The sequence below is a fragment of the Protopterus annectens genome, chromosome 1.part1 (genome assembly GCF_019279795.1).
Source record: "Protopterus annectens isolate FY-2018-M chromosome 1.part1, PAN1.0, whole genome shotgun sequence".
NCBI lineage: Eukaryota > Metazoa > Chordata > Ceratodontiformes > Protopteridae > Protopterus > Protopterus annectens.
Genome location: NC_056726.1, coordinates 371,061,933 through 371,086,339, shown reverse-complemented (window position 1 = coordinate 371,086,339; position 24,407 = coordinate 371,061,933). Strand labels below are relative to the sequence as shown.

The following is a 24,407-nucleotide window of genomic DNA, read 5'->3' as shown; positions in this document are numbered from 1 at the left end:
CAACCTGCCAGCAGGATTACCCAAATGTAATGCCTGCAACAGTGAATGCACTCTAACATCTACATTTATGGTAAGTGTACACAACTGTACTTTATGTTCTCAGTACTTTGGTCTTCTAGGTCATGTAGCTCTTACCCCCCCCCCCCCCGTGTGTGTGGGGGGGTCCTTGGTATCTGAGATTTTTGGAGTTGCACTTGAACTGTTTGGGGAGGGGCAAACTCTGTTCAAGGTTTGTTGATTAGGGTTAGACATTGAGTTAGAGGAGGCAGAGCTCTGAACTGAAGTCTTTTGAGTGTGGGTGGTCATTGATCCCCATCAGATCTGATAACCCACAGGCTGAACCAAAGACACCCCACAGATTTATAGTTATGCCAAGTACATAACTTTTATATTTGACATACTCTCTTTGGAAAAGGGCAAGCTGTCCTTTAACTTTTTCCTTTGCTGAGATAAGGGACTGCTAGCTGGTCTTGTTTCATTGGATACATACTATCCATATTAACTGGCTTGGTTGACTGTTGTAATCCTTCCTTAAAGTTTAGACATGCACATATAATTTGTGGGAGGCTGCTTTTACAGTTTGCCAACCGTTTTGGTAATTTAAGTAGTTGCTTGTTGAAAGCAGTTGAATCCATTACAAGTTTGTAGTGTTTATTTGTATTCTTTTTTCTGTTGTAGAGGGAGACCCTGTTAAAGTATGTAACAGATGTGAAGGTTTAAAGGTCTGGGAACTGTTGTGCATGTGTACACAGTGCAGACTGAATGTGGCATGAGATAAGGTTGTATGCTGCTCCTTGAAGGTTTGAGCTGCACAAGTATGCAGATGGATGTACTTCTGCCTTCCCATTGCAAAGGGCCTTTTTGAATATTGGCTGATATACTTCCAAAGCAAATTCCTGATAATGAAAAATTGCATTCCTCCAAGTTTACTTTGTACACATGTGATAAAGCATGCTCCCGTAATTACTGGATGTGTTCACAGTGACATTCTCTAGTCTTTCACTAGTTTGTTTTATACAGTGTAGTGCATTTTCTGGCACTTAATGCTTCCACTGTGTGCAGAATGAAATGTAAATGCTATGCATCCAATGTACTTTCTTTAAAATGAAAATGTCACATTTTTATTTAGTGCATCTGTCAGTTTTGTACTGTGTAGTTGTTTTGGTAGTGCAGACTAATTCATGCTTTACTTTTTGACTCATAATTGTACGCAGTAAAACTTGCCGGTCTACATCAATTTTTTCCTGGTCATGTTTGAAAAGGGTCCTAGGACCAATGTACTTACCCATTTGGCAAATGGACACTACTTTTTCTTGGCTTGTGCACCACCAGTATGTGCTATAGTTGATCCTCAATGGGATTTGCTTTTTTGCTGTCAAAGCAGTTTGACCTGCAGCATGTCTTTGGAATGTGGGAGGAAACCGGAGCACCTGGAGGAAACCCACAAGACTGCAGGGAGGACATGCAGACTTTGCACAGAAGGCACCCCTACTGAGAATCGAACCAGAGAACCTCTTGCTGTGAGGCGGCAATGCTAATCACTGCACCACCACTCCTGCCCTTACTGTCAAAGCACAGTATAGTGGCTGAATGTTTCACTTGTGGTGTTAGTTGACTTTAAGACTTGGTATGAAGCAGTTTGCAGAACTACTTCCTTTAAATACATTGGTGAGTCACTCAAGTTGCTGCTTAATTGACATTGTAAATTATGTGCTTCAAGTTGCTGCTGTTGCAGTTTATTATGCTAGTGTATGCTGCTTTAACACACGAAAAATCAATGGGTTCCACATGTATTGCATAGCTTTTTGAAAAGGAGGGAAACTGGGTTGGGTTATTTTAAGTTGCAGGTTTTATTTGTTGAATTAATAGCACAAAAAGGTGAAAAATGTTCCAGCAGGTAGGTTATAGGAGCTTTTTTGTTTGAGATGGTTGCTTTTGAACATTAAAATGGTGCCATTGTCTGCTGTATTGTTGCCAAAGTGACATTTGGAGAGTGCAGTTGTGCTTTTCCACAATTAAAATTTACTGCAAAAATCTGGATTATTTCCATGATTGAGAGATTAATGATGCTTTTAGCACAAACATTGGTGTAAACAAAATTGGTCTTGTGTTCTATTTTTGGAGAAGCTTTTTGGCATAACTTGACATTCTATCATACCACTCAACTATCCAGATTTTTGCCTCATTTTTAGTCTGTTCATAAAACTTGTGGTTTTTCCGATAAATCCCAGAGTATTGAAGTCAAATATCTAAATTTTCAGACTTCATATTCAGAAAATGCATACAAACACAAATAGTGTTCTGTCAACTTTCTAGGCTTTTCAGAGCAATAGTTAAAAACTCCCTTTTGCGGCCTTATTTTAAGCTTTGGCCAGATTTCTTGTGCTAAGAAGTTGGTGTGCATTCTAAGCAGGGACTTGGTGGAAACTTTGTAAATTAAACACCAGTCATGCATGATGTGTTGGTGTATGTATATTTTTACTGGAATTCAGGATGTTATTTTCAAGTGTTATCGTAGAAAAACTGAAGCAAAAAGGTTTGAGCTTTATTTTTGTCTGTGTATAGGATTGAGGAAGAAACTACTCAGAAGAATATGGCTCTGAAAAAGATTAGAGAACTTGAAGCCCAGCTTGGTGAACTACAAGAAGATTTGGAAGCAGAGAGAAATGCCAGAAACAAAGCAGAGAAACAGAAACGTGACCTTGGAGAAGAGCTAGAAGCACTGAAAACCGAGCTAGAGGACACACTTGATTCCACAGCTGCACAGCAAGAAATGAGGTACGGAAAATGCTTGGGCGCAACCCAATCCATACCCCCAAACCCAAGACTGCAGTAATAGTTTTCACAAACAGTTGAGCTTTTTTGCCTGTAATGTTTGTCTACTGTTGTTAAAATGTTAGTTCATCTTTATGTGTAGTTTTGTTATCAAACTTTCATCTCTACAAGTTCACCAGTATAAGGAACCTTGTTTGGAAGAGGTGGACAGTGAAATTACTCTATTTATGCAGTTTCATTTTTTAATATTTAAATATGAATCACTTATTTGAAGCAAAATCTTTGTCAAGCTTACACTGGCCAGTATGGATATATTGGGAGGGTTGCAGTATAGTGGTGCCACTTTAGCTTCCAAACTTGACAGAAATGGCCAAAGTATAGACTAGGAAAGGGGTTGGGCTGTGAAACGATCCAAAGGGTAAGGTTTTGTCAACTGCCGCATGCCATTATCCTTTACTTGTGTTTGCATTGCCCCTGTAAACTTTTCATTGGGATAGCCAGTAATGCACTAAACCATTGCTTTGTAGGATTGTTATGCTGTCCTTTGGATATATGCTGTCCTTTGGATATATATCTATAAACTTATTCACAAACTAAAACCTTGCCCCCCCCTCTGCCTGAACTCCTCCCTTCCTTTCTTCAAAAGGCAAAGGCAGAATAAGCTTACCCATCACCACTATACTTATAAACAAACAGGACCAGAAGGAAGAATCCATCATGACAAAATCTCTCATATTATTATCATACTACACAAAGGTGGTGACTCTATGACTACTTTAGACCTAACTTTTAGACCTATTGCTCTTCTCTCTATTAAACTAACAACTTAATGTATTCATCAACAACAAAAAACTTCTTCTCAAATCTCTTCACAATATTATAGCTAACTGTCAGCATGGTTTTAGACCATACCTCCCACCACTGCCTGCTTTTCCTTTCCTTTTGTAGATACCAACCACAACAATCAATACAATAATCTTCTCTCTCTCTTTATTGACCTTTGACATGGTTTTGACATGGTCAACCACTCTTTTCTTTTAAAAATCATTTTTTTGAATCACTCTTTCTTGGTTTACATTCATGGTCATCAACAATACCTCAGTAACAGACATTCTGTGGGAAACCACATCCTTACACCATTCTGTTACTGCCCATTACTATCCCTCAGGTCTCTCAGGGCTCCATTCTCCATTCTTCTCCTCTTCCTCTTCTGATAAATGATCTCCACTCGTAATTCCTCAAGCTGACCTGCATTCAATATCTACCATGATTCACTCCTCCATGCCTCTGCATCCATCTCATTCTCCATCCAGATCTCCAGACTAAAACTCATTCACTAGAGCCAGTAGAAACATGGTTCTCTAAAAACCAACTTTCTCTTCAAAACCAAACCACTCCTCTCCTTACTCCCCCCCACCACCCCCTTCCTCCACTAAACTTCACCATCTCTGATAACAACTCTGTAACTAAACTGAATAGATAACCTAAACTAACTATCTACTAAACTGTATTTATACAATACAATAACAAATAAACAGTATACAGAAAACATCAAATCAAAAAACAATCAAATATTAAACCATTTCTATCTTTTCTAATTCTCCTTCTTCTAGATACTTATATCTTATCTCTTATTGCTCACACCTTATCTCTCCTAACTCTCCTATCTTCACCAACCTCAACCAAACTAAAACTAGCAACCTAGCACAATAGCAACAGTGCACTTTCGCCACCCCGCCAGAACTTTTTTCCATCCATTAACTTAATCTGGCTGGACAAGCTGGCTGATCTGGAACTACAAAACTATCTCACTATCTCACAACTCACAATAGCCCACATAAACTACTGTACCACTAAATTACACACCTATTCTCACTCAACTTATACTCCCCTATATACTCCCTCCTCTCTGACCATTCGTCACCAATTATAAAGGTATAAAACCAAACCTGAAAACTTTTCACAAACACTGGACTTACACTGTTGGTAGTGGGTGGGTTGGGCATTTGCTGCCCCTTTGCTTTCTTCTCATCAAATCAATCTCTACTCTAAAAAAAAAACAAACTCCATTCCCATAACTTTCTCCTTTTAATCTTCCCTCACCCAGGTAAATCTTTCCCTCCCCTTCACCTTTAATACCCTTACCTTCCCCTTTCCCTTTTATTTAGCTGTGCTGTCTACCTTTCCACTCCTGCTGTCCTACTCTTCTCTCTTCTCACCTCTTCTATGTCTCTCTCTTTATCTCTGACTCTGTCCCATCTATTATTTATCTCACCTTTTTCTTCTACTACTCTTACTCCGAGCTTGTAAATTTTTATTTGCTATTGCTTTACATTGTACATCCTTTCTATTTATGTGCTAGAATAAATTATTCTGATCTTCAACTCATATGTTTATGTATGATCTCTGTTGATTTGAGTTCATGTTTATTTTATTTTTATTTTAACAAGTTATTTTATTTTATGTTTTTATTGTTTTTGTTGTTCCTCTGCAATTCTTTTTATTATTTTTTGTGTGGCCTTTTTTATTAATGTAAAATAATCCAAATAAAATAAATATTTTGGCATGTTATGCATTTTTATCGGTACTAAAAATAGTCATATGTTAGATTTTAGTTTGTGCACTATCACAAAAGGAAGTTGGCAAGTAGGTCTACCTTATACAAGTGCCAGGACCAGTTTGGTGGTGTCTTCCCCATTTGCTTTTGCACCTGCATGCTGGTTCTAGCAACATTTTTAGTAGCAAGGCAGCCCTTCCAGCTCTGTCCCATCAAAAAGCCCAGACTTATTTGTGATCATCATGGTACTGTATGTCAGTGATGACTAACATACTCTCCCCCTCCAGTTGCAGCCACTTCCTCTGTACATCCCAGATATTTTAGTTAGCAAAAAAAAAAGAAACTGTGGACACAACTTGTTTCACATAAGCACAGTAGCCCTACAAAACCAGACAGGTTATCACAACCAGCCCGTCTACCCATTTAGTGAAGAAAAATTATTTAAAACAGTCAACAGTGTCCCTTGGTATAAATACACAAGTGACACAATTTTCAAATCCAAAAGGAGCATGGTAACATTGCAAAACTAACAACCAACAGACCAGTTATGGGAAAAATAAGAACGTGAAACAGTTGGCTGAACCCTTTGAGAATAAAATCAAAACCGTACGTCTGCAAGTGTGGATAACTGAAAAAAAGTGAGACAGGAAATTCCACAAAAAATGCTTTAAATGTTTTCGTATTTTTACAAAGGAAAAATTATCAGACTAATCTGTAAAATCAATTGAAACATAAACCTTTAGAGCAAATTGAGTCTCCATTCTGTTTTGTAACTTAATATGGAAGCACATCTTATTGCATAGCTTGGAGAAGTTCCCCTTTCCTTTCTCACGTCCATGAGTCTAACATTGTGCTTAAAAATAAGTATCTATATCCTCTCCCCTCACATACATACAGAAACTTCTCAGCTGTAAGTATTTAGTTGCACAAATGCCATAGTATCTCTAAACTGTCATAGACACTTCCAAACCCCCAATGTTAAAATAGCCTTGAAACAGGAAAAAAGACCCTACAAATACTACATTCCACATTCCTGATCTTCTTCCCTTCACGTCCCCCATACACCCCATATAAAATTGTCCTTTCTGCATGAAACTTTCTGTAATGGAAACATAAATCAGCTCTTCCCCAAGTTCCAATGCCACAAGCATCTGAGCTTGATTGTCCACTTGTAGTTGAAGCAAAAAGGACAATTCAGACTTTTTAAAGCTAATTTAAAGGACACTTTGAAAACATCCTTAAAAGGACAGTTCTAAGTAACCCAAACTGCTGATTTTCATTTGCCTGGCTGCAAGTTAGGGACTACAGAACTGCATGCACAGAGCTGCATATTTAAAGGCACTACTGCTGCAACCAGTCTAATACTTTGGCAGAAGCAGACCCGGCTGCAACTTTTGGTGGCATCACTCTTCCCAGCTTGCGAACAATGGGCTGTTTAGCCTGTCTGAATAGAAATGCACCCATGTTTGCTTGCCTGAAGCAAGCTTTTGGTTTCTTCATCGCCCATCCCTGCAGTATTGTGGGCGTACCTGCAACTGTAGGTTTTATGGGGTGCCTAATGTTGACTGTGGTGGAGCAGTATTTAAGTTTGCACAGCTGGGCAGCAGGTATCTTTGCTAGAGCATGATCATTAATGCATTTTCTTCCTTGCTGACATTTCTACAGTTTAAATCACTTCCATATTTTGAACCATAACATGGGTTTACATTGAACAGAAAAACTAAATTTCCATTGTCATGCAGTATATAGCAATTCACTCAAAAAGTGTGTATAACTTGCTCAGTTTTTGCATTCCTTTGAATGTCCGCCCTTTGTATGTACTGTTCCCATACTTTCCATTTTTGCTTTTTGACCACCAGTGGCATTAAACTTAAGACCATACTATGTCTAGGCAATTTAGATCTTCTATCTCGGCTCACAAGAATCCTTTCCTTAGTTGCAACCATTTGTTCCCCCAACATTTCTGTTTAAGTACTCTGTAGGGAGTTTTAAAATCTACCACCTTCTCACAGTCCCAAAAAACATGTTCACAATTTCCTCTTCTGCATCACAGCTTGAGCATTTGCTGTCTTCCTGAGAAAAAATCCTCTGCTTGAGGCATAAAATACTTCTGCTAATACTTCCAAGCATAAATCATAAACCACCTAGACTTTGTTGCATGCTTTAGATTCTTATAAATTTCTTAGTTCCTTGTAAGTTTATTTTCTTTGCCCAGTTTATTATAACATCAATTTATTTTTACAGTTATGTTGTATGCAGACACTGACTTGGTTCTTCATACTTTCTATTACTTTAATGGTTGCCATTTTATAATCATTTTCACTTGATTTGTAACCACCTTGAGTTATGCATAAAAACTCCCAACTGCATAGCTCTAAAACCACTTTAAATAACTACCTTGTACTATGGAGAGAGTTAAAACTATTGTCATCTTCCCTTCCCAAGTAACGTTTCACCTACTTTGTCATTTTGGTTGATGCAAATATGCCTAGCATATATATGACTACAAGGCTTTAAAAACATTTTCACAACTTGTACCTTGCTCTCCATAGCCGCGATCAAAAACTTTCTCGTTTCTCAATTTTTATCCTTTTCTTCCCACATATCCTTAGTGGACAATAGATTCCTTTTTAACCCGTACACTTAAATGTCATTCCTTACAGTTATGGGGACATAATGAAGCATTGAGAATAAGTGAACTGTGTGCTGCAAATTTACTGATTTAGCCTTGGATTTGTATTTAATGCACCAAAAAGTCTTAACTGTCTCAGATGTTCCAAACCACCAAAATGTTTTCTGGATTTATCAAGTACAAAATATTTGCAAATAAAACTAACCTGTGGGTACCATATTAGTTATATCACTGAATTTAATTCTGCATTTTCTTTGCCAGTGGCTGCAAATCTAACAGAGGAAGACATCTTCCTGATTCATGTACTGCAAATCAGAGAGGAACCCTCCAATCGTATATTCTCATTAATCTATTCTGTAAAGGAACAAACAGTACCACTACCCTACTTATAAAATCCAAGCTGACTGTATCATATCCTTTCTCTGCATCAAGACCCACCAAAATAGCCATGTTTTCTCGAGTGCTGCCCCTCTCTGGTTCATTGTTCTTTAAATGTGCACCCCCCCCCCCCCCCCTTGCAAAAAAAAAAAAAAAAATCACATTGATCTAGGTCTACTTTGGTAACCCTTTAGCCATTCTTGGCTAGTTTAGACATAAACACATAATTATGGTTTAAAACTGATTCTGAGAGACTGGATCTGAAGGATCCTTAACCTGTTTCTGTAGTACAGCAACCACATATTAGTCTTAAATGCTGTTACTCCCTCTTCCCTTTTGAAAATGTTTATACAAAACTTTCTAGATCTTTCTCCCCATCTTCCAAATTTCTGGGGAGTTCCAGCTGATTTTATACATCACGGTTATCTCCTGCCTTGGCTATTGGCCTCCTTTTCCGTAATCTTGGTATAATTGTTTTGCAGAATTCTTTGTATTTCTTGGAAGTTTCTTGTAGCCTTTATCTTATCCTTTCTTAGTAAGGTGGTTTCCACAGAACATATATTATGTTGTCTGCATCTTCAGCAGCTTACCTACCCAAAAAATGGTCAACTTTCTGCTGTGATTCCGATGTTTTCTTTAGCACTAAGTGTAGTTTGAGCAATAACAGACTGCATCTGGGTATATCATACCCACGGCATGATTTGATCACAAGGGTGAAGACTGTCATTAAAAACCAAGCGTGGGTAAGACTTGATAAACACCCACTCGGTAGTGGGTTATTACTATTGTATAATGACATTAAAGAAATTACTTACGTTTCTTAAATGTTTAATGGCATTTTAGTGTTCTGCGGCTTAATGCTTTACTGATGTACTGCGCATGTTATGGTACATTTGGCCACATGCTTGTACAGTGCAAAAGAGTTTCTGTGAAAGCGCACACTGTTATTGGTTTGCCTCTTTTTTAGTAACAGCATTACTTGAAGACAGTGGAACAGGGCTAGTGGGGGCAGTCTAAACTCTGGACAGTTGAGAGGTAAGTTTAAAAAGGTTGAGATCAGTTGTATCATCGGTACTTTATCTTTTAACTGAGTTTTGTAGAATGTCATTTTTTTTTCCTGAAATATTTTGCTCTGGCCCCTCTTAGTGTAGATGACTTATCCTAATAGTCCAAACGCAATAGTTTAGTGACTGGTTTCCTTTCCATAAGGGTATGTGAATTGAATACCCCAATCAGTGTGTCCATTGTCGGTCACCATGCATATTTTGGAATGGTAATGGCCTGTCAGTGTACACTAGATTTTTGTCCAGTTCAAAGTAATGCTTCTGCAAAAGTGGAAGTCTTGAGGTGCATTGCTTCACCTTTTGGGCCTTAAGATTTCTAGTAAATGAAAATTTCCAGTATACCAAATAAAATTCACAAACGTCTTCTGTATAGCAGTAGCACTTTGCAGATGTATTCTGCAGTGCTGGGAAGTGAAACCTGGTTTGCTTCTGGTAAAAGCCTTAATTTTGATGTGTTTAGCGCCAGGGAGTGCACACTACTGATATGGGATTAACCCTCCTCTACTGGTCCTACTCCTAATTGTATTACATTAATTCTTCAAATACCATTGGCCATAGCTTTATTCCCCACAAGTTTCTTTAGTAATGGCAAAAAGTATAACTTTAAGGTCTGATGAGTGAAATTCACAACTTATTGTAGCTTTAACAGGTTTCTTTCGCACATGCTGTTCATATTTTGTTTGTTGCAGTCTTACAAAGGAGGACATGTATCCATGCTGTAAAGAGGAATAAGTATTTTCTTTCCATTTTCTTAGAACAAAGCGAGAGCAAGAAGTGACACAGCTGAAGAAAGCCTTGGATGAAGAGGCTAAAACTCACGAGGCCCAAATTCAGGAAATGAGGCAAAAACACTCTCAGGCTCTGGAGGATTTGTCTGAGCAGCTGGAACAAGCTAAACGGGTATGTGAGAACTTATTTTCTTGTATTCTTAATGGTCAAAACCAATAATGATGTGCCTTTGCCATAAGAGGTTGGAATTAAGTGTCTCATTAATTGGCTGTGGCCACGCTAGGTAGACTTGTGGCAAATCATACTTTCAGAGCTTGAAAGTTAAGGAAAATGTCCACTGTAACCAGTTTTGCATGCCCTCTTTAGAAAGCCATTCCACTTTGGATATTGGCTTGATTACATTTTACTAGTTGACAGTGTTGTGCGGGGATTGCAAGTGCATTTGGCTATGCCTTGCTGATGTCTGTGCCCTCCATGGGTAATGTTTGCCTGCAGTCACTTGGCAGAAACCCTCTTCTCAAAAGAAGTGGCCAAAACCCCGCCAGATATTTTTTTGCACTCAAGTTAACCACAGGGTAGGCCCTGTTGTGCCTCCTTAGGCTGTCTGGCTTGTGATTAAATTTGTGTGGCTATCGCTGTGTAGTTTCAGACTGTTTCATTTTAAGTCTTAAGTGCATAGCGTTAATGTTGGTACCTTTTAAACATGGTTTGTTTTCATTTGAATTTTAATTTAAAAGCTGTTTTCAACAAAAGTTTACAAACACAAGTCTGCGTGTGAAGTGTAAAAAAGCTTGGAGAATGTGTAGATGTTGCCAAAGATGGGCTGGTGACCTCTGGGTGTGGTGGCTCAAGTAGAAATTTCAAGGTGTGAAGATGCTAGCTAGCATGATCATATGCAGGCATTAAGAGCCAGTGAAAGTGTACTAAACAATTCAGATTAAAAGGTATGCCCATTCTTTTGACCTTGATTCTTGATGGAATTTGTAGTGTGTAGCAAGTGCGTGATAAAGATCTTTTTAAGGAGCTTCTATTGCAAGAGACATTGTGAAATTTCACAATCTCAAATGCGTGCAGCATATATTGTTTTTAATGACAATCGTTTTCGTCTGCATTGAAAAAAAGTGTGGGTAGCTGCTAAGGGTTTTAGGTTTCTAACTATTTTTTGTAATTTATGTAGTTCGAATGTATGTAGTGAAAAAGTACAGGCTTTCACTTAAAGTACCATTCATGCAGCACTATAGTAACGTTTGTAAAGTAGAACTGTGCACTGTAATCTTTCTTTTAGTAAAGAATCTCTCGATTCTTTCTGGTGTGATGTCCACTTTCATCTAGTAGTAGAGTAGCCCATTATAGACTCTTCTTTTCTGTATGTTGGAAATGTAAATATAAGAAGTGGACATTTATCAAAGGGACACTAAGTACATTCTTCAGCCATGGGTTATTAGGTGAGGGTATATGTCTTCTACTGCTTTAACTTTTGAGATTTGCAGACAAGTCCCAGTGAGTTGAGCTTTTTCATCTCTTGGTGTTTGCTTACTGCAAGACTAAAAGGAGGATACGCTTGCATTTAAAAGTTTAGGGGGGGGGTTGGCCTTGGGTGCACAATAAATGTTTGTCTCCTCTCGTTAGAGTAATAAGCCCTCTGGGAATATTTTTTCTTTGATATAATTGCATTGTTAAGTTACTCTTAATTTTGGATAGGAAACACTAATCCTTGTGGTTGTGGTCCTTGACAATTCATGGGGAAAAGCTCAAGTATGCGTAGAAGACAAATTCAAAGGATTTAGCCTAGCAGTGCCTTTTTAGCTTTGTTGAGGAATGCCAAGTGTGCTAAGCTCTGTGCTGCTTTCCAAAAAAAGCTTTTCCTTCAGGCAAAGAACTTAAAGGTTTAAGTCAGAAAATGCATGACACTTTTTTGATAGGTGTCCGCACATGATCAGGTAGAGCTCTGCACCACCAACCTAAAGACTAGAAAGCTTAGAAGTTTCTTGAAAAGGAAAGTTGCCATTAAACCTTAGTGACCATGACAGTTGTACTAAGGCTGTTGGATGTCGGATGCAGTGATTTTCACCTAGCGTATTTTAGTCCAGTGCCTAGATTATTTTGGTTTCTCTATCTGGACTCCTCCAGAGGTTTTGTAGAATTGCCTGCTATCGTAAACCTCTGAATGGTTGAAAAGCAGTTAGGCCAGTTTCCAGTCACTTGAAACAGATGACATTTGCACCAAATTTCTGTTTTGCCACCTAGGTGTTTTGAAACACCAAACATGTTGATTTAAATGGAGATCCAGGTGATTAACCCTTTTAAGAATTTCTGGAAAAGCTCTGCTGATCAAAGGGATTGATTTTTGCCAGTAAGACCCATGGCTTTAGCATCCATGTGGACACTCCCAGTACCTTTTGAATATAAAAGGTTCACAAGAGTATGTGGCATCTTAGAAAGGTAAACACACTGCTGTCTTTTGCCCTCCTCTCCAGAAGAGATGGATCACCACTTTCAGACTTGTTTGACTGTGAATTAGAAAAGGGAGGACTTTGCTTTTCCTGGATATCTGTAGCTGTGGTCTACATCACAGAAGAATTTTTCAGCTCTCTTTAGCGAGTTAGTATTCCTGAAAAGTTGTTCCCTGTTGCTGGATAACCAGTTTTGTTTTGCAGTTTTAAAAATCAGGGTATACAGAGATGGTTAGCTTGGTGTAAAATATTAAGACTGCATGGTTTTGTAGTAAAATGATGCTGCAACCACTTTTTGTTGTGAATCCACTAATTCGTTTATCTTGTGTCCCTGCTTTAGGTTAAAGGCAACTTGGAAAAGGCGAAGCAATCTTTGGAGTCTGAACGCAATGAACTGAACAATGAAGTGAAAGTACTTGTGCAGAGTAAAGCAGACCTGGAGCACAAGAAAAAGAAGGTTGAAGTGCAGCTGCAAGAATTTCAGGTCAAAGTTACCGAGGGAGACAGGCAAAGGGCAGAACTTACTGACAAAGTGCTGAAGTTGCAGGTGGGTGATTAGAATACACTTGCAAACAGTTTTTTTTTTCCTGCTGAGTGGATAAGGCTGACATTTTGTGTGTTTTTTTAGAAGTAAATGTATCAACCTGTGGATTTCTAATATGAGCAGAAACCAGGAAATATTTACTGTGCAAGCAAAATCAAGCAAGGGTGAAAGTTTGTGTAGTGCATTAACAGGCTGGTTACAGGATAGCACACTTTAATAGTATTTGAAATGGATACCCTTTTATCTATGTAAACTAACAGAAAAAATCTTTGGCGATGACTAAGTTAATACTGCATATTTCCAAGTACGACAACTCCATTCTAATCCGTAGTCTTTGGCAGTTTCTTCCCATAAAGACCCTTCCTCCTGCCTCATATTCAGAACCCAGCTAAAGCCTTATTTGCTCAGGGAAAGTCAGTGCTCCTGCTTCCAAAGCAGACCTACCGCACAAGTTGTACCTTTCTGTTTCACTCTGATTTCCAACACTTCTTCCATCCTTCATTTATTATCCAAGGAGTTAACATTGTATGTAGTGTACATATAAGTAAGTGTACATTTAGTAATTACTACTTGAGCATTTTCTCAATAACCATGATTATTACTTGTATGCCTAATTTCCTCTATTTCAGTATTATGTTCTAAAACTGTTGTAACCCTTGTCTTGCTCTGTTGTATATTATATTCACTGATATTTTCATTTGGGCCATGTCTACAAATGGTGACTGCACTACCCTGGTAAATATGTTGTGTAGCACATGGAGTTGCACTGGTTATGATCTAAAATCAGAGTGATAATCCAGTAGTCCAGTGCTGTAGCACGAGTCCCAGTCATACCCACAGTTATTTTACCAGGTTAAGGAACTTGATCCCAGTGAAGCTTTAGACCAGCCTGTGTTGCTGAAAACCAAACACCAAAGTAGTGTATTAATATAATTTAAGCAGTTAAGACACTAATTAATTTGTTTAAATAGGTTAACTGTGAATGTTAGGATTTACTTGAAGCACACATGGCAGCAACCATAGAATATCCTTAAGAGGTTTTACAGCTCTGAAAGCTACAATAAAAGCATTTTGCCATACAAAAAAGGGCTGCACAGTGCGTTTCTGGTTAAAATTTTCAGCTTAATTTTCCGTCAGGTTGCATCCAACCGTAGTGACAAATACATGTTGAGAGAGAGTGCTATGTTTTTCATTTTCTGCTTTTGTGTCTCCTAAACTGTATAACATCTGACTGTCTGGTTTTATAGTAATTTCTCCAATGTCTTGAGAGAAATCCTGAGTGTCGTCTGAGCCTCTGATTGGCAGCAGATGCATCATAACTGGCTGGAATTTTAGATTCACTGACAAACCGTATAATCAAACTGTGGCTTGCCTGTCCTGATGTGTAATAAATTTATGTAAATGTGTTTTGAATTTTCTCCTGAGGTGTTGCTTTTTCCGTCGTTACCCATTTCTTCAACTTTCTTACCTTTCTGCTCTGGGTTGCTCCTGAGATTTACTTAACTTTTGTGCAGCTGTCTGTCAGTAAGTACAGCAACTTAGATTTGTTTTATAAAAGTCATCATATCCACACAAACTGCACTGAAATGTTATAGCAAGTGTAAATGGGTCTGTTAACATTTCTTTGAGTGTAGCTGCGTACTCCAATGCAGCGCACTAGTGGGTTATGATTATGAGCAGCCAGCTCGGTGGCATAGAGGGATAAAGCTCTGACTTTGTAGGCAACAAATAGCATCTCTTGACACCTATAACAGTTGGCAGAGGTGGATGGAGTTAGTGGCCATTTCTGGAGGGTAGTAACTAGCTTGTCACGTGGATCATGATTAACAGGATCACTATAGATGTTCACTTAGTGGAACTAGTTTAGTGAGCCAATACTGCCATGTGTACATTGTACAGTAAGCGAAGGGGAAGTTAACATGTGGAGGCACATTTCTTCTCTGAGAGCAGCTTTAGTGGAGCTTGGAGGAGCTGCCATAGAGTAGAAGACCCTCTGCTTAGGGAGTGGATAGGCCACCCCTGCAAGACCAAGCTGGCCTGATCTCTCCCACCCAGCTCTTACTATGGTGAGGATAAGTTGATTAATTCCCATGCTGAAAGAAATGGGCCATAGGCTCTTGCTTTGCTTGGCAATTCCTGACTCAATCTACCATGGAAGGAATGGGCCATTTGGGTGCAGGTAGAGGGGACCCAAGGCATGGTCTTGAGGTGGAGGGTAAAATGTGTGTGGTAAAAAGTGTAACCATCCACCCCGTGTCACATCAAGCAGCATTTCCTTACCAGGGGAGATGTGACTGCACTTCTGTGAAAGTATCTGTGCTGCTGTGAAAGTATCTGTGCTGCTGTTTCCAGGTGAAGATGTTATAATCTTTGATTTACTTGCAAACTTTGATCCAGTCTGAATACAAAACTTGTATTGAGTAGTTTCACCCAAGAGTCCATACAATGGTTTGAAGTCTTAAATCTTATGATGTTCTGATATTCTGGTTAACAGTTTAGATTATGGAGTTGCTTGCCTTGCCTCCATAAAAAAAAAAAAAAAAAAAAAAAAAAAAATAACTTGCCTATAACTTCAAAGATTTCCAATTCCATTCCTGATACCGGAAGACCCCTAAAGTCTACTTGCCATGCATACCAAGTTGTACTTTCCTTTTGGCAGTCTTAGAACAGCCTTTGATCCATTTCTGTAATCTATTCCCATGACATTGAGTTATTTACATTCTCAACTTGTCAGTGCCCTGTTTGACTTGCATCCTCTTTGTATATTCTCTTGAGGTTGAGTATTCCCAAGGCAAGATTAGGTTGTGCTGGGAAAATCATTTTTTTGTGCATGTTATTTCATTCCCATAGGGACAATATTTTCTCCGGTACAAGAAGCTCCAAAAGGTTTTTGGGTCTGTTCCTTAATATTGGCTGTAGAAGTAGTCATTTTTAGAGGGGATTATTGGTATCTGATCTGTAATGCGGACAGTTGCCTAGTATCCTGCAGTTCTGGTACACCCCAGCCAGCAGTCTGTCCCAGGCATCCCTCCCAAATATAGACTGTTAGTTTTTTGAGCTACCTTGGCAATGAAGCTGGTTTAGTGAGATAAGACTAAAGTTGTAAAATAACGGGCATTAGGAAGTGCAGAGTCTGTACTTTCTTGATCCATTTCCAGTGCATTAACTTTTTTCCTGTATCCTTTTTCTTCCTTCTACTTGCTGACCACCAAGCCTCCCCAGTGATGCATGGACCCATTTGTTCCCTTGCATTGAGGACTATTCTTGAATCCTGCCTGGGTCGGAGGCTGGAGGAGGGTCATCTGGGCAAGCATATATGGAAGATGGGTGTGCTGTTGGCAGCTGTTCTGGCAATAAAAATATTTTGGTATTAAGGCTATAACCCCTTCCTGGGTAGTAGAATGCACTCCTCCACCTGTTGATCTGCCTGTGCTCCCACTCTCGTCCATGTCTGCTCACTTCCTCTTGTGGAAGACAGTAGCTACCCTCACCAACTTAAGCAGCCACAGTGTACCCACCCTTCCTCCCTGCACTGGCTTCTGCTATCTGTGCCTTGAGATTTGTCTGTCAGCAAAGGAGTGGCAGGTTTAGCCAGCTGGGTGCTGCCACCCCCTAGCATAACCAATGTCCATAGTCATAGCCAACACTGCCTGTAATTCAGGCTTCTAGCAAACCTGAGTCTGTCTGGGCAGTTGTCAGGTCTTTATCCGTGTACATTAGTAGGCTTGGCAGTACCAATGGTATTAGCGTCTGCATAGGTCCCTTTTAATTATCGATACCTCCTCTTGTAACTTTGTAGAGTCACTTAGAGATGTTCTTTGTGTTTCACTGTTGCAGTCCAGACTTGTGGGGTTTCCTGTAGCAGAAGCCATGGGGTGGCCCGACCTACCAAAGTAAAAATCTCCTTCCTGAAGCTGGCAAATGCCTTGTCAAATGTCACTACTTCTGGATATAAAGGGAGTTAGTTGGCATCATGACCTTCTACCATCCTTGCCATCTGAGCCCAAAGTAGTGTGCAAGTCAGTGTCTCGTTCACTTTGCACCAGAGAAAGATTACTTCTAAAGCCAAGTACCCTGTTGGGGATGATCTTGTGTGTTTTGACTAAAGGCAGAGAAAGTTCACATTTTCCACTGTGGCAAACTGATACCACACCAAGACTTATTCTTTGTTTGACTTGTTTGGGCCCAGAACCCCTTTCCTGTCAGTTCTGTGCCCAGTTTGATAGGGGAACTATCAAGCATACAGCTAAGATTCTAGCTAAAAATATTAGCAAGTCATCTGCTGGTCAACTGAAGTTGGTCTTAAGTGAAAAATAAAGGAAAAGAACTTCAGACTTAGGGCCACAGATAATGCTAGTTTGCTGTCAGCCAGTCCTCCTAGGCTCATCATTGTGGAAGGTTAGCTGCCTTTGCAGCCCACTTTGGCGACTGAGGTGACGGCACAGGCCTCTATCAGGACCGGTTTGTAGTCCTGTATGCCTTCAGGGTTCTCGCTTTGTCTGTGTACAGGTCTACTTCACATAATCGAACATCCAAATGCTCGATATTCATATGGCCAAGACCATATGATTGTGAACATTTGAATGTTCGAAAATGTGAAACAAAAAACTAAACAGTGCTAGAAGGGGGGCAAGCTCCCCACACCGTTATTTAAATAAACCAACTCCAAGATCGCACTACGTTGTGGTAAAGGGAAATCTTCCCATTCCATGCTCTATGGAGATCCCCATTCAGACAGAGTTTTTAAAAGTTTTACCATCTGAAGGGGGCATGTATGTATATAAAATTTTGTAACAAGCCAAAGTACTTGGCTCATCGGTTGGGTCTAGGGCCACTTCACAGGTTCCAGCATTCGATGATTGCTCAGACTTTGTCGTCAGGAGATCGCCTTGGCTTACCACCCACAGGAGTCTCTCCATCTGGGTCCCCATGCTGAGGTCATCCTTGGCTCTAAGCCTAAGGCCTCTCTCAAAAAAAAAAGCTACACCCGCCTTACCTTAGTCTGCTGGCTCCCCGGTCTCAGGCCTATCAACAAGAGCTAGTGAGGATGGCTGAGATTTTATTTCCTTGGTCAGATCCAGATGCCTCCCTCCCCCTTAAGCATCCCCTGATAAAAGAAAATGGGATATTTCACCCTAGAAATTTTTTGACGACTCTGAATCTGAGGATTTTTGAGGATGATGAAATCTGCCTTTGAGGAGGATGCATCTATTGCCTCCTGTGGGTACTCTGATTCTGAGGAGAACCTTACCTCGTCCCCCCTCCCCAAAAAGAGAACGATATTTCTATGGGGAAACCTTGCTTACCCTAAAGGAGCACTTCAGATGGGAAGCATAAACCCCTTGCTATTCCACCCAGTCTTAGAGGTGGCAGAGTACATCTTTCTTGAGTCTTTACAGCCAGACTCCCTTCCCCCCCTGCCCCTTGGAAACCTGACAGATTTTAGAGTTAGAGTCCCACAAACACTTTAAGAACTTCTGTCACAGATCTTGGTGATGACTCTGGGCCCTAAGGGACAAAAGCTAGTTCTTCCAAAAATCCTTAACCAATAAATGAGCAAAGCAGGGACTTGGGCAGATTTGGAAAAAAGTCTGTACCTCTACTGGCATGACTGCTTTGAACTGCCAGTTTCATATGGTGAAGTACTAGGCAGCCATTTTTGACCAGTTGGAAAAAAATCTAATGGGGATTGAAAATAAGGCCCCCTCAAAGGAATTACTGGATTTGTGCAACTCCTGCTCTCAAGTGGCTAAGCATTCCCTACACTGTGCTTATGAGATCTTGGAAGCTTCCCGCACGGCAGCAGCCACAGGATCCATCATTAGAAATCATGCCTGGGTGAGGGAATAATCTCTTCCTGAACATGTCTTCCGAATGCCTCCTTAGACAAAGATTTTTTTTGGTCCCAAGGCTGTGGATGTGCTTAAGAAAATAAAGGGTAAAGCCAAGTCCATGAAAACTGTCAAGACTTCAAGTCCAACTTTCTCACCTCAGCTGAAATTACTTTACCAAACATCGGTCCTTTCTGACCACAATATTAAGTTGAGACAAAGGAGACCTTGTAGCGAAAGGAGCCAAAGACATCACCAGTGGCTAAGACAGTGGCAAACAGACCTGAGTAGGCATGTGGAATTCTGCCTCCCAGGACTAACAGGGAACAGTCATGACTCGTAAATGGCACTCCCTTTCTCCTTTCCCCCTCTCTCCATCCTCTATTCCTGACCCCCCCCCCCCCAAAGTGGAGGGTGTCTCTTCCTACTCCACAATTCTCCTTTCCCCCTCTCTCCATCCTCTATTCCTGACCCCCCCCCCCCCCCAAGTGGAGGGTGTCTCTTCCTACTCCACAAGAACTGGACAATCATTACCAGGGATCGGTGGATTTTAAACATAATTCAGCGAGATTAGAAACTCAATTTCAAGCAACCTTTGATTTGTTCAGGCTTCTCGGATATTCCTTCAAACCAAAATGTCAGTGCTTTAAACCAAATTCAGCTTCTGTGCAACCAAGGCGCTGTTGAACCTGTATCAACCTCTTTGCAAAGAGTGTTTTACTACAAACTTTTGTTAATCCCCAGAAAAGGAGGTACATGGAGACAAATTCTAGACCTGTCAAGGCACAACTAATTCTTGCAGGTCCCAAAATTCAAAATGCTAACTCTACAAAAACTGCTGCTACTGATTTCCCTCAATGCCCTCATTGATAACCATAGATCTAAAAGATTCATACCACCACATCACCACAGGGGGCTCTCACAGGAGGTTGCTTCAGAGCAGGTATGAGGTACATCACTTCTCTGCTCTTTGGTGTGTCTGCTGCACCCAGGGTTTCACAAAATGTCTAGTCCTGCTGATTTCCTTCTGTAGGACAAATGGAATTCACATTTACCTTATTTTTATACACTTGCTTTAGTCAGGCAACAGACGTAGAAAAACTTAAAGCAGATCTGTTTTACATTAAAATATAGTAGCATCAGTGGGTTTCACCATCTGTACCCAAAAATCTCAAACCCCACAAACTGGATTGTTTCTGGGAGCTTTACTGGACACACTGCTTCAAAAAGCCTTTCCTTCTCCAAACAGTTACCTTTCTTAACCCTGTACTTAAAGTTCCTTGTTGGGAAATACCTCGCAGCCAGAGTGCATCTCGGGGCCCTAGGCTACATAGCCTCTTGTATCTTTATGATTTACCCCAGCCAGACTATATATGAGGAAACTGCAGTGGTTCCAACACACACCTTCAGGATAAAACCCATCTCAGAAAGGAGATGTTCTTCGTGTTTCACTGTTGCAGTCATTACACTTGGGTTATCCTGCTGGCAGGCTACCCTCAGTCGGCCTGAGTTCCAGAGTCTAGGTCCGGCGTCGGTTGCTGTCACCTCTTTCCTGACGTCAGTGCACCAGGGGTGTAAAAGATGCAACCGATGCCGTTTTCAGTCTTTCTTGCCGCGCACGGTGCCCGAAGAAGAAGCAGTTCACAAGTGCCGGTCGGCAGACTCCTGAGATTTTCGTGTTCGAATTTCAGATCCGAAGTTTTCATTAAAAACTAAGTACCCCATTGGAAAAACCTTTTTTCTTGCTCCAGACCGATGTTAGAAAAAGTTAATTGTATTTCTTGTGGGAAGCAAATACCTCATAAGGACTTTTCTTACTGTATTCCTTGCCTAGGCCCTGACCATACATTGCTAGTTGTCGGTTTTGTGCTAGATTTAACCAACGTAATAAGTGTCGGTACGATTTTGCATTTCACTATTTTGGCAGAAGATTTAATTACATGATGCCGTCGGATAGCCATCCGACTACCGGAATTCACAAGAAACGCCAAGAAAAGGACAGGCATCTGAGGTCCAAAACCGACTAGGCTTCCTCTAAGCCAGTTGCCGGTTCTCAATGAGGTGCCTTCGCAGCCCCTGATGCTTGCTACTTTGGACCCGCAGGCCACTACAGACTTCCCACATGGAGTTGACTAGGCCGCTGGTAGCTCAAGGTATTGGACCTTCGGAGACTATTCCCTCAGATGGGTCCGGAGCCGCTGAGCAGGCATCAGCTGCTGAGGGTGTTTTCAGACCTACTCAATTATACATTAAAACGACTCCAGCTACAAAGGCAAAGACTAAAGCACTTTTAAAGACAAACAAGTACAACAGCCTCGTGGTCGGGCCTCCATGCCCAAAAAACAGATGCTCAAAATGGCTGAAGACTTAATTACTTTGATCAGGGGTTCCCATCCCCCTCCTGATAAAAGGCTTAGGCAAGAGACAGAATATGAATCTTCAGATCTGGTTTCCATTTCATCCGATTCCTCTTCTGATCAGGAATACTCTTCCTCCCTATGAGGATTCTGATGCTGAAGAATCTATCCCTTCAGCCTCTCCTCCTGAGGGTTACTCTTTTGGAGAAACCTTGCATACCATGAGGGAACATTTCCACTGGGAGAGCCAAGATTATTCAGAATCTAAGAAAAGGCTCAGAGACTTCCTTTTAATCCCACAATATAGGCCCCTAGCTATTTCCACCTGTTAGACATTTTAGATGTATTTTCAGAGTCCAGTCTGACCTCTGACTCCTTACCTCCAGCTCCTGTTAAGCCGAACAGGTACTACAGGGTTCCTGACTCTCATAAATTCCTTTTCAAAAACCCTGCTGCTGACCCAGAAACTATCTTTCAGGGTCCCAAAGGGGTCAAGGCATCCACTGCAAAAACCCTACCCCCTCTGACAGGGATTCTAGGGCATTGGACAGATGGGGGAAGAAGGTTTACACTTTTGCTACCTTGGCTATAAGGGCTTTAAATTCAGATGTTCTTCATCTCACATTGCTGCAGTCCTTACATATGGGTAGTCCGCTGTCCTCGGTCGGCCCGAATACCAAAGTATAAGGCTGACGTCGGTCAAGGCGCTTAAAACTGACATCAGAACGTCAGGGTACAAAAGCGCATGACCGACGTCATATCCTCAGTCTTTTTTGCCGCATGGTCCGATGCAGAAGCAGCGTTGCAAGTGCCGTTCGGCGTTCTGAAATTTTTCGAGTTCGGAGTTTCAGACCGAATCAAAGTTGGCTAAGTACCCTGTTGGGGAATATTTTGGTTTTTTCTTGCCTCAGTGTTTTACCGGATGTCAGAAAAAGTGAATAACTGTATTTCTTGTGGGAAACAGATACCGCATAGGGATTATCATTCTTTGTGTATTCCTTGTTTGGGGCCTGAGCACGACGTTGTTGGGTGTCGCTTTTGTGCTAGGTTCAATAAGCGCACTATTGCCGAAGGTTAGATTGTGCTAGGCTGATCTTCGGAGCGGTGCAATTATAATATGCCGTCGGATTCTCCGGCCGCTTCTTCAAGAAGCGCAAAGACAAAGCAGTTAAACCCAGGCAAGAAGAGTCATCCGTTCCGGACGTCTGTTCTTTAGAGGCGTCAGTGGAACCGGTGGTTCCGACAGAGGCTTCTCTGGAGTCCCAGGGGGAGACTTTGATATTGCAGGATGTGGCCTCTCAGGAGGCAGGTCAGGCTGAAGGGGCTTCCCAAGTTACTGTACTCCCCTCCCTTCCTAGGGTGGTTAGGCCCTCTCCTTCTGTTTCCAAGGCTTCTCCCAGAGGCAGGCCAGGTTTAGCTTCTGTTGGTGTCACTCCTAGTGCAGCAGGGTCTGTGCCCAAGAAGCACATGCTTAAAATGGCAGAAGATTTGATTACTCTGATTAGAGGTTCTTTGCCCCCTCCTGATAAGAGGCCTAGGGTGGAGCCAGAGTTGGGGAGTGTTGAGCAGGCTTCGGATGTTTCTGAGTCTTCGGCTGAAGACTTGCAGGAGTACTCTCCTTATTCTGATTCTGATGCAGATGATTCGACTCCTTCTGCTTCTCCTCCAGAGGATTTTTCTTTTTCAGAGACTCTTCATTCCATGAGGGAACATTTTAAGTGGGAAGGTCAGGACTTCTCTGATTCCAGGAAAAGGCTTAGGGAATTTTTGCTTTTGCCCCAGCATAGGCCCTTGGCTATACCTCCTGTTCTGGATGTTGTGGAAGATGTGTTTGCAGAGGCTTCACTTAATCCTGATTCTCTGCCTCCTGCTCCTGTTAAACCGGATAGGTATTACAGGGTGCCTGAGGCTCATAAATATCTTTATAAGAGTCCTAGGGCGGACCCAGAAACTGTTAGTCAGGGACCTAAGGGTGTCAAGGCCTCTGTTGTAAAAAAAATCCGGTTCCTCCAGATAAAGAGGCCAGAGCTTTGGATAGATGGGGAAAGAAAGTCTATACATCTTCTACCCTAGCTATGAGGGCTTTGAATTGCCAGTTTCATATGTTGAAATATCAAAACTATCTTCTTTCTCAATTGAAGTCTAAGGTGGATGCTCTGGCGGAAGGCATTGAGTGTAAAGAGTTACAAGATTTGGTGCATGTTTCAGAGCAGGTGGGTAAGCATTCTTTACAATGTGGTTTTGATGCTGTACAGGCCTCGTCTAGGGTGGCTGCCACTGGTTCAGTTCTTCGCAGGCACACATGGCTGAGGGATCAGAATTTATCTGACCATGTTAAGACAAGGATTTTGGATGCTCCTTTACAGTCTGATGTGTTGTTTGGTTCACCTGTGGAGTTAGCCTGGTCTTCCATTTTCTTCAAGACTAAGTCCATGCAGGCTGTTAAAGATTTTTTGCAAGTACAGCCTCCAAAGTTTAGTAGGAATTGGCCTGCTAAGGGGTGGACGTATCCTCCTTATGATTCTCAGTCTAGGGGTAGATCTAGACGTGGTAGGGGCAGAGCTCAGAGTTCTTTCAGACCTAGAACAGGGAGTTCACCTGCACAATCTTCGGGTGAGGGCAGGGGCCAGTCCTTTCGTAAACAGGCCCAATGACCTACCTTTTCAGCTGCCAGATCCTTCTTGCCTGGCAGCTCCTTTGGGAGGAAGGTTGGCACTCTTCAAGGAAAATTGGAATTTGATTACCCAAGACAAATGGGTATTGGATATCATACACCGAGGTTACAAGTTTTATTTCCATACCTTGCCTCCTTTCAAAGGCATGCCGGACGTTCCTCCTCAGCAAAGACTAGAGGCTCACAAACAAATTTCTCTGCTACTTCAAATAGGGGCCATACAACCGGTCCCTCTGCCAGAAGTGGGCCTAGGATTTTATTCTCGCCTGTTCCTAGTACCAAAGAAAGGGAACACATGGAGACCAATCTTGGATTTATCTATCCTCAACACATATCTGGACATTCCCAAGTTCAAAATGTTGACGTTACAACAGCTTTTACCTCTGCTGGGCAAAGATCACTGGATGGTGACT

The 24,407-nt window shown here is 41.2% G+C and overlaps 1 protein-coding gene across 1 annotated transcript in view; it reads left to right on the top strand.

Moving 5' to 3' along the window:
* Positions 1–24,407, top strand: part of MYH9 (myosin heavy chain 9) — a 1,134,272-nt gene that overhangs the window by 786,635 nt on the left and 323,230 nt on the right. The window contains exons 28-30 of the mRNA XM_044075327.1: positions 2,566–2,778; positions 10,162–10,306; positions 12,929–13,135. Coding sequence (XP_043931262.1) covers positions 2,566–2,778; positions 10,162–10,306; positions 12,929–13,135 — 565 coding nt within the window. The remainder of the gene's footprint in view (positions 1–2,565; positions 2,779–10,161; positions 10,307–12,928; positions 13,136–24,407) is intronic.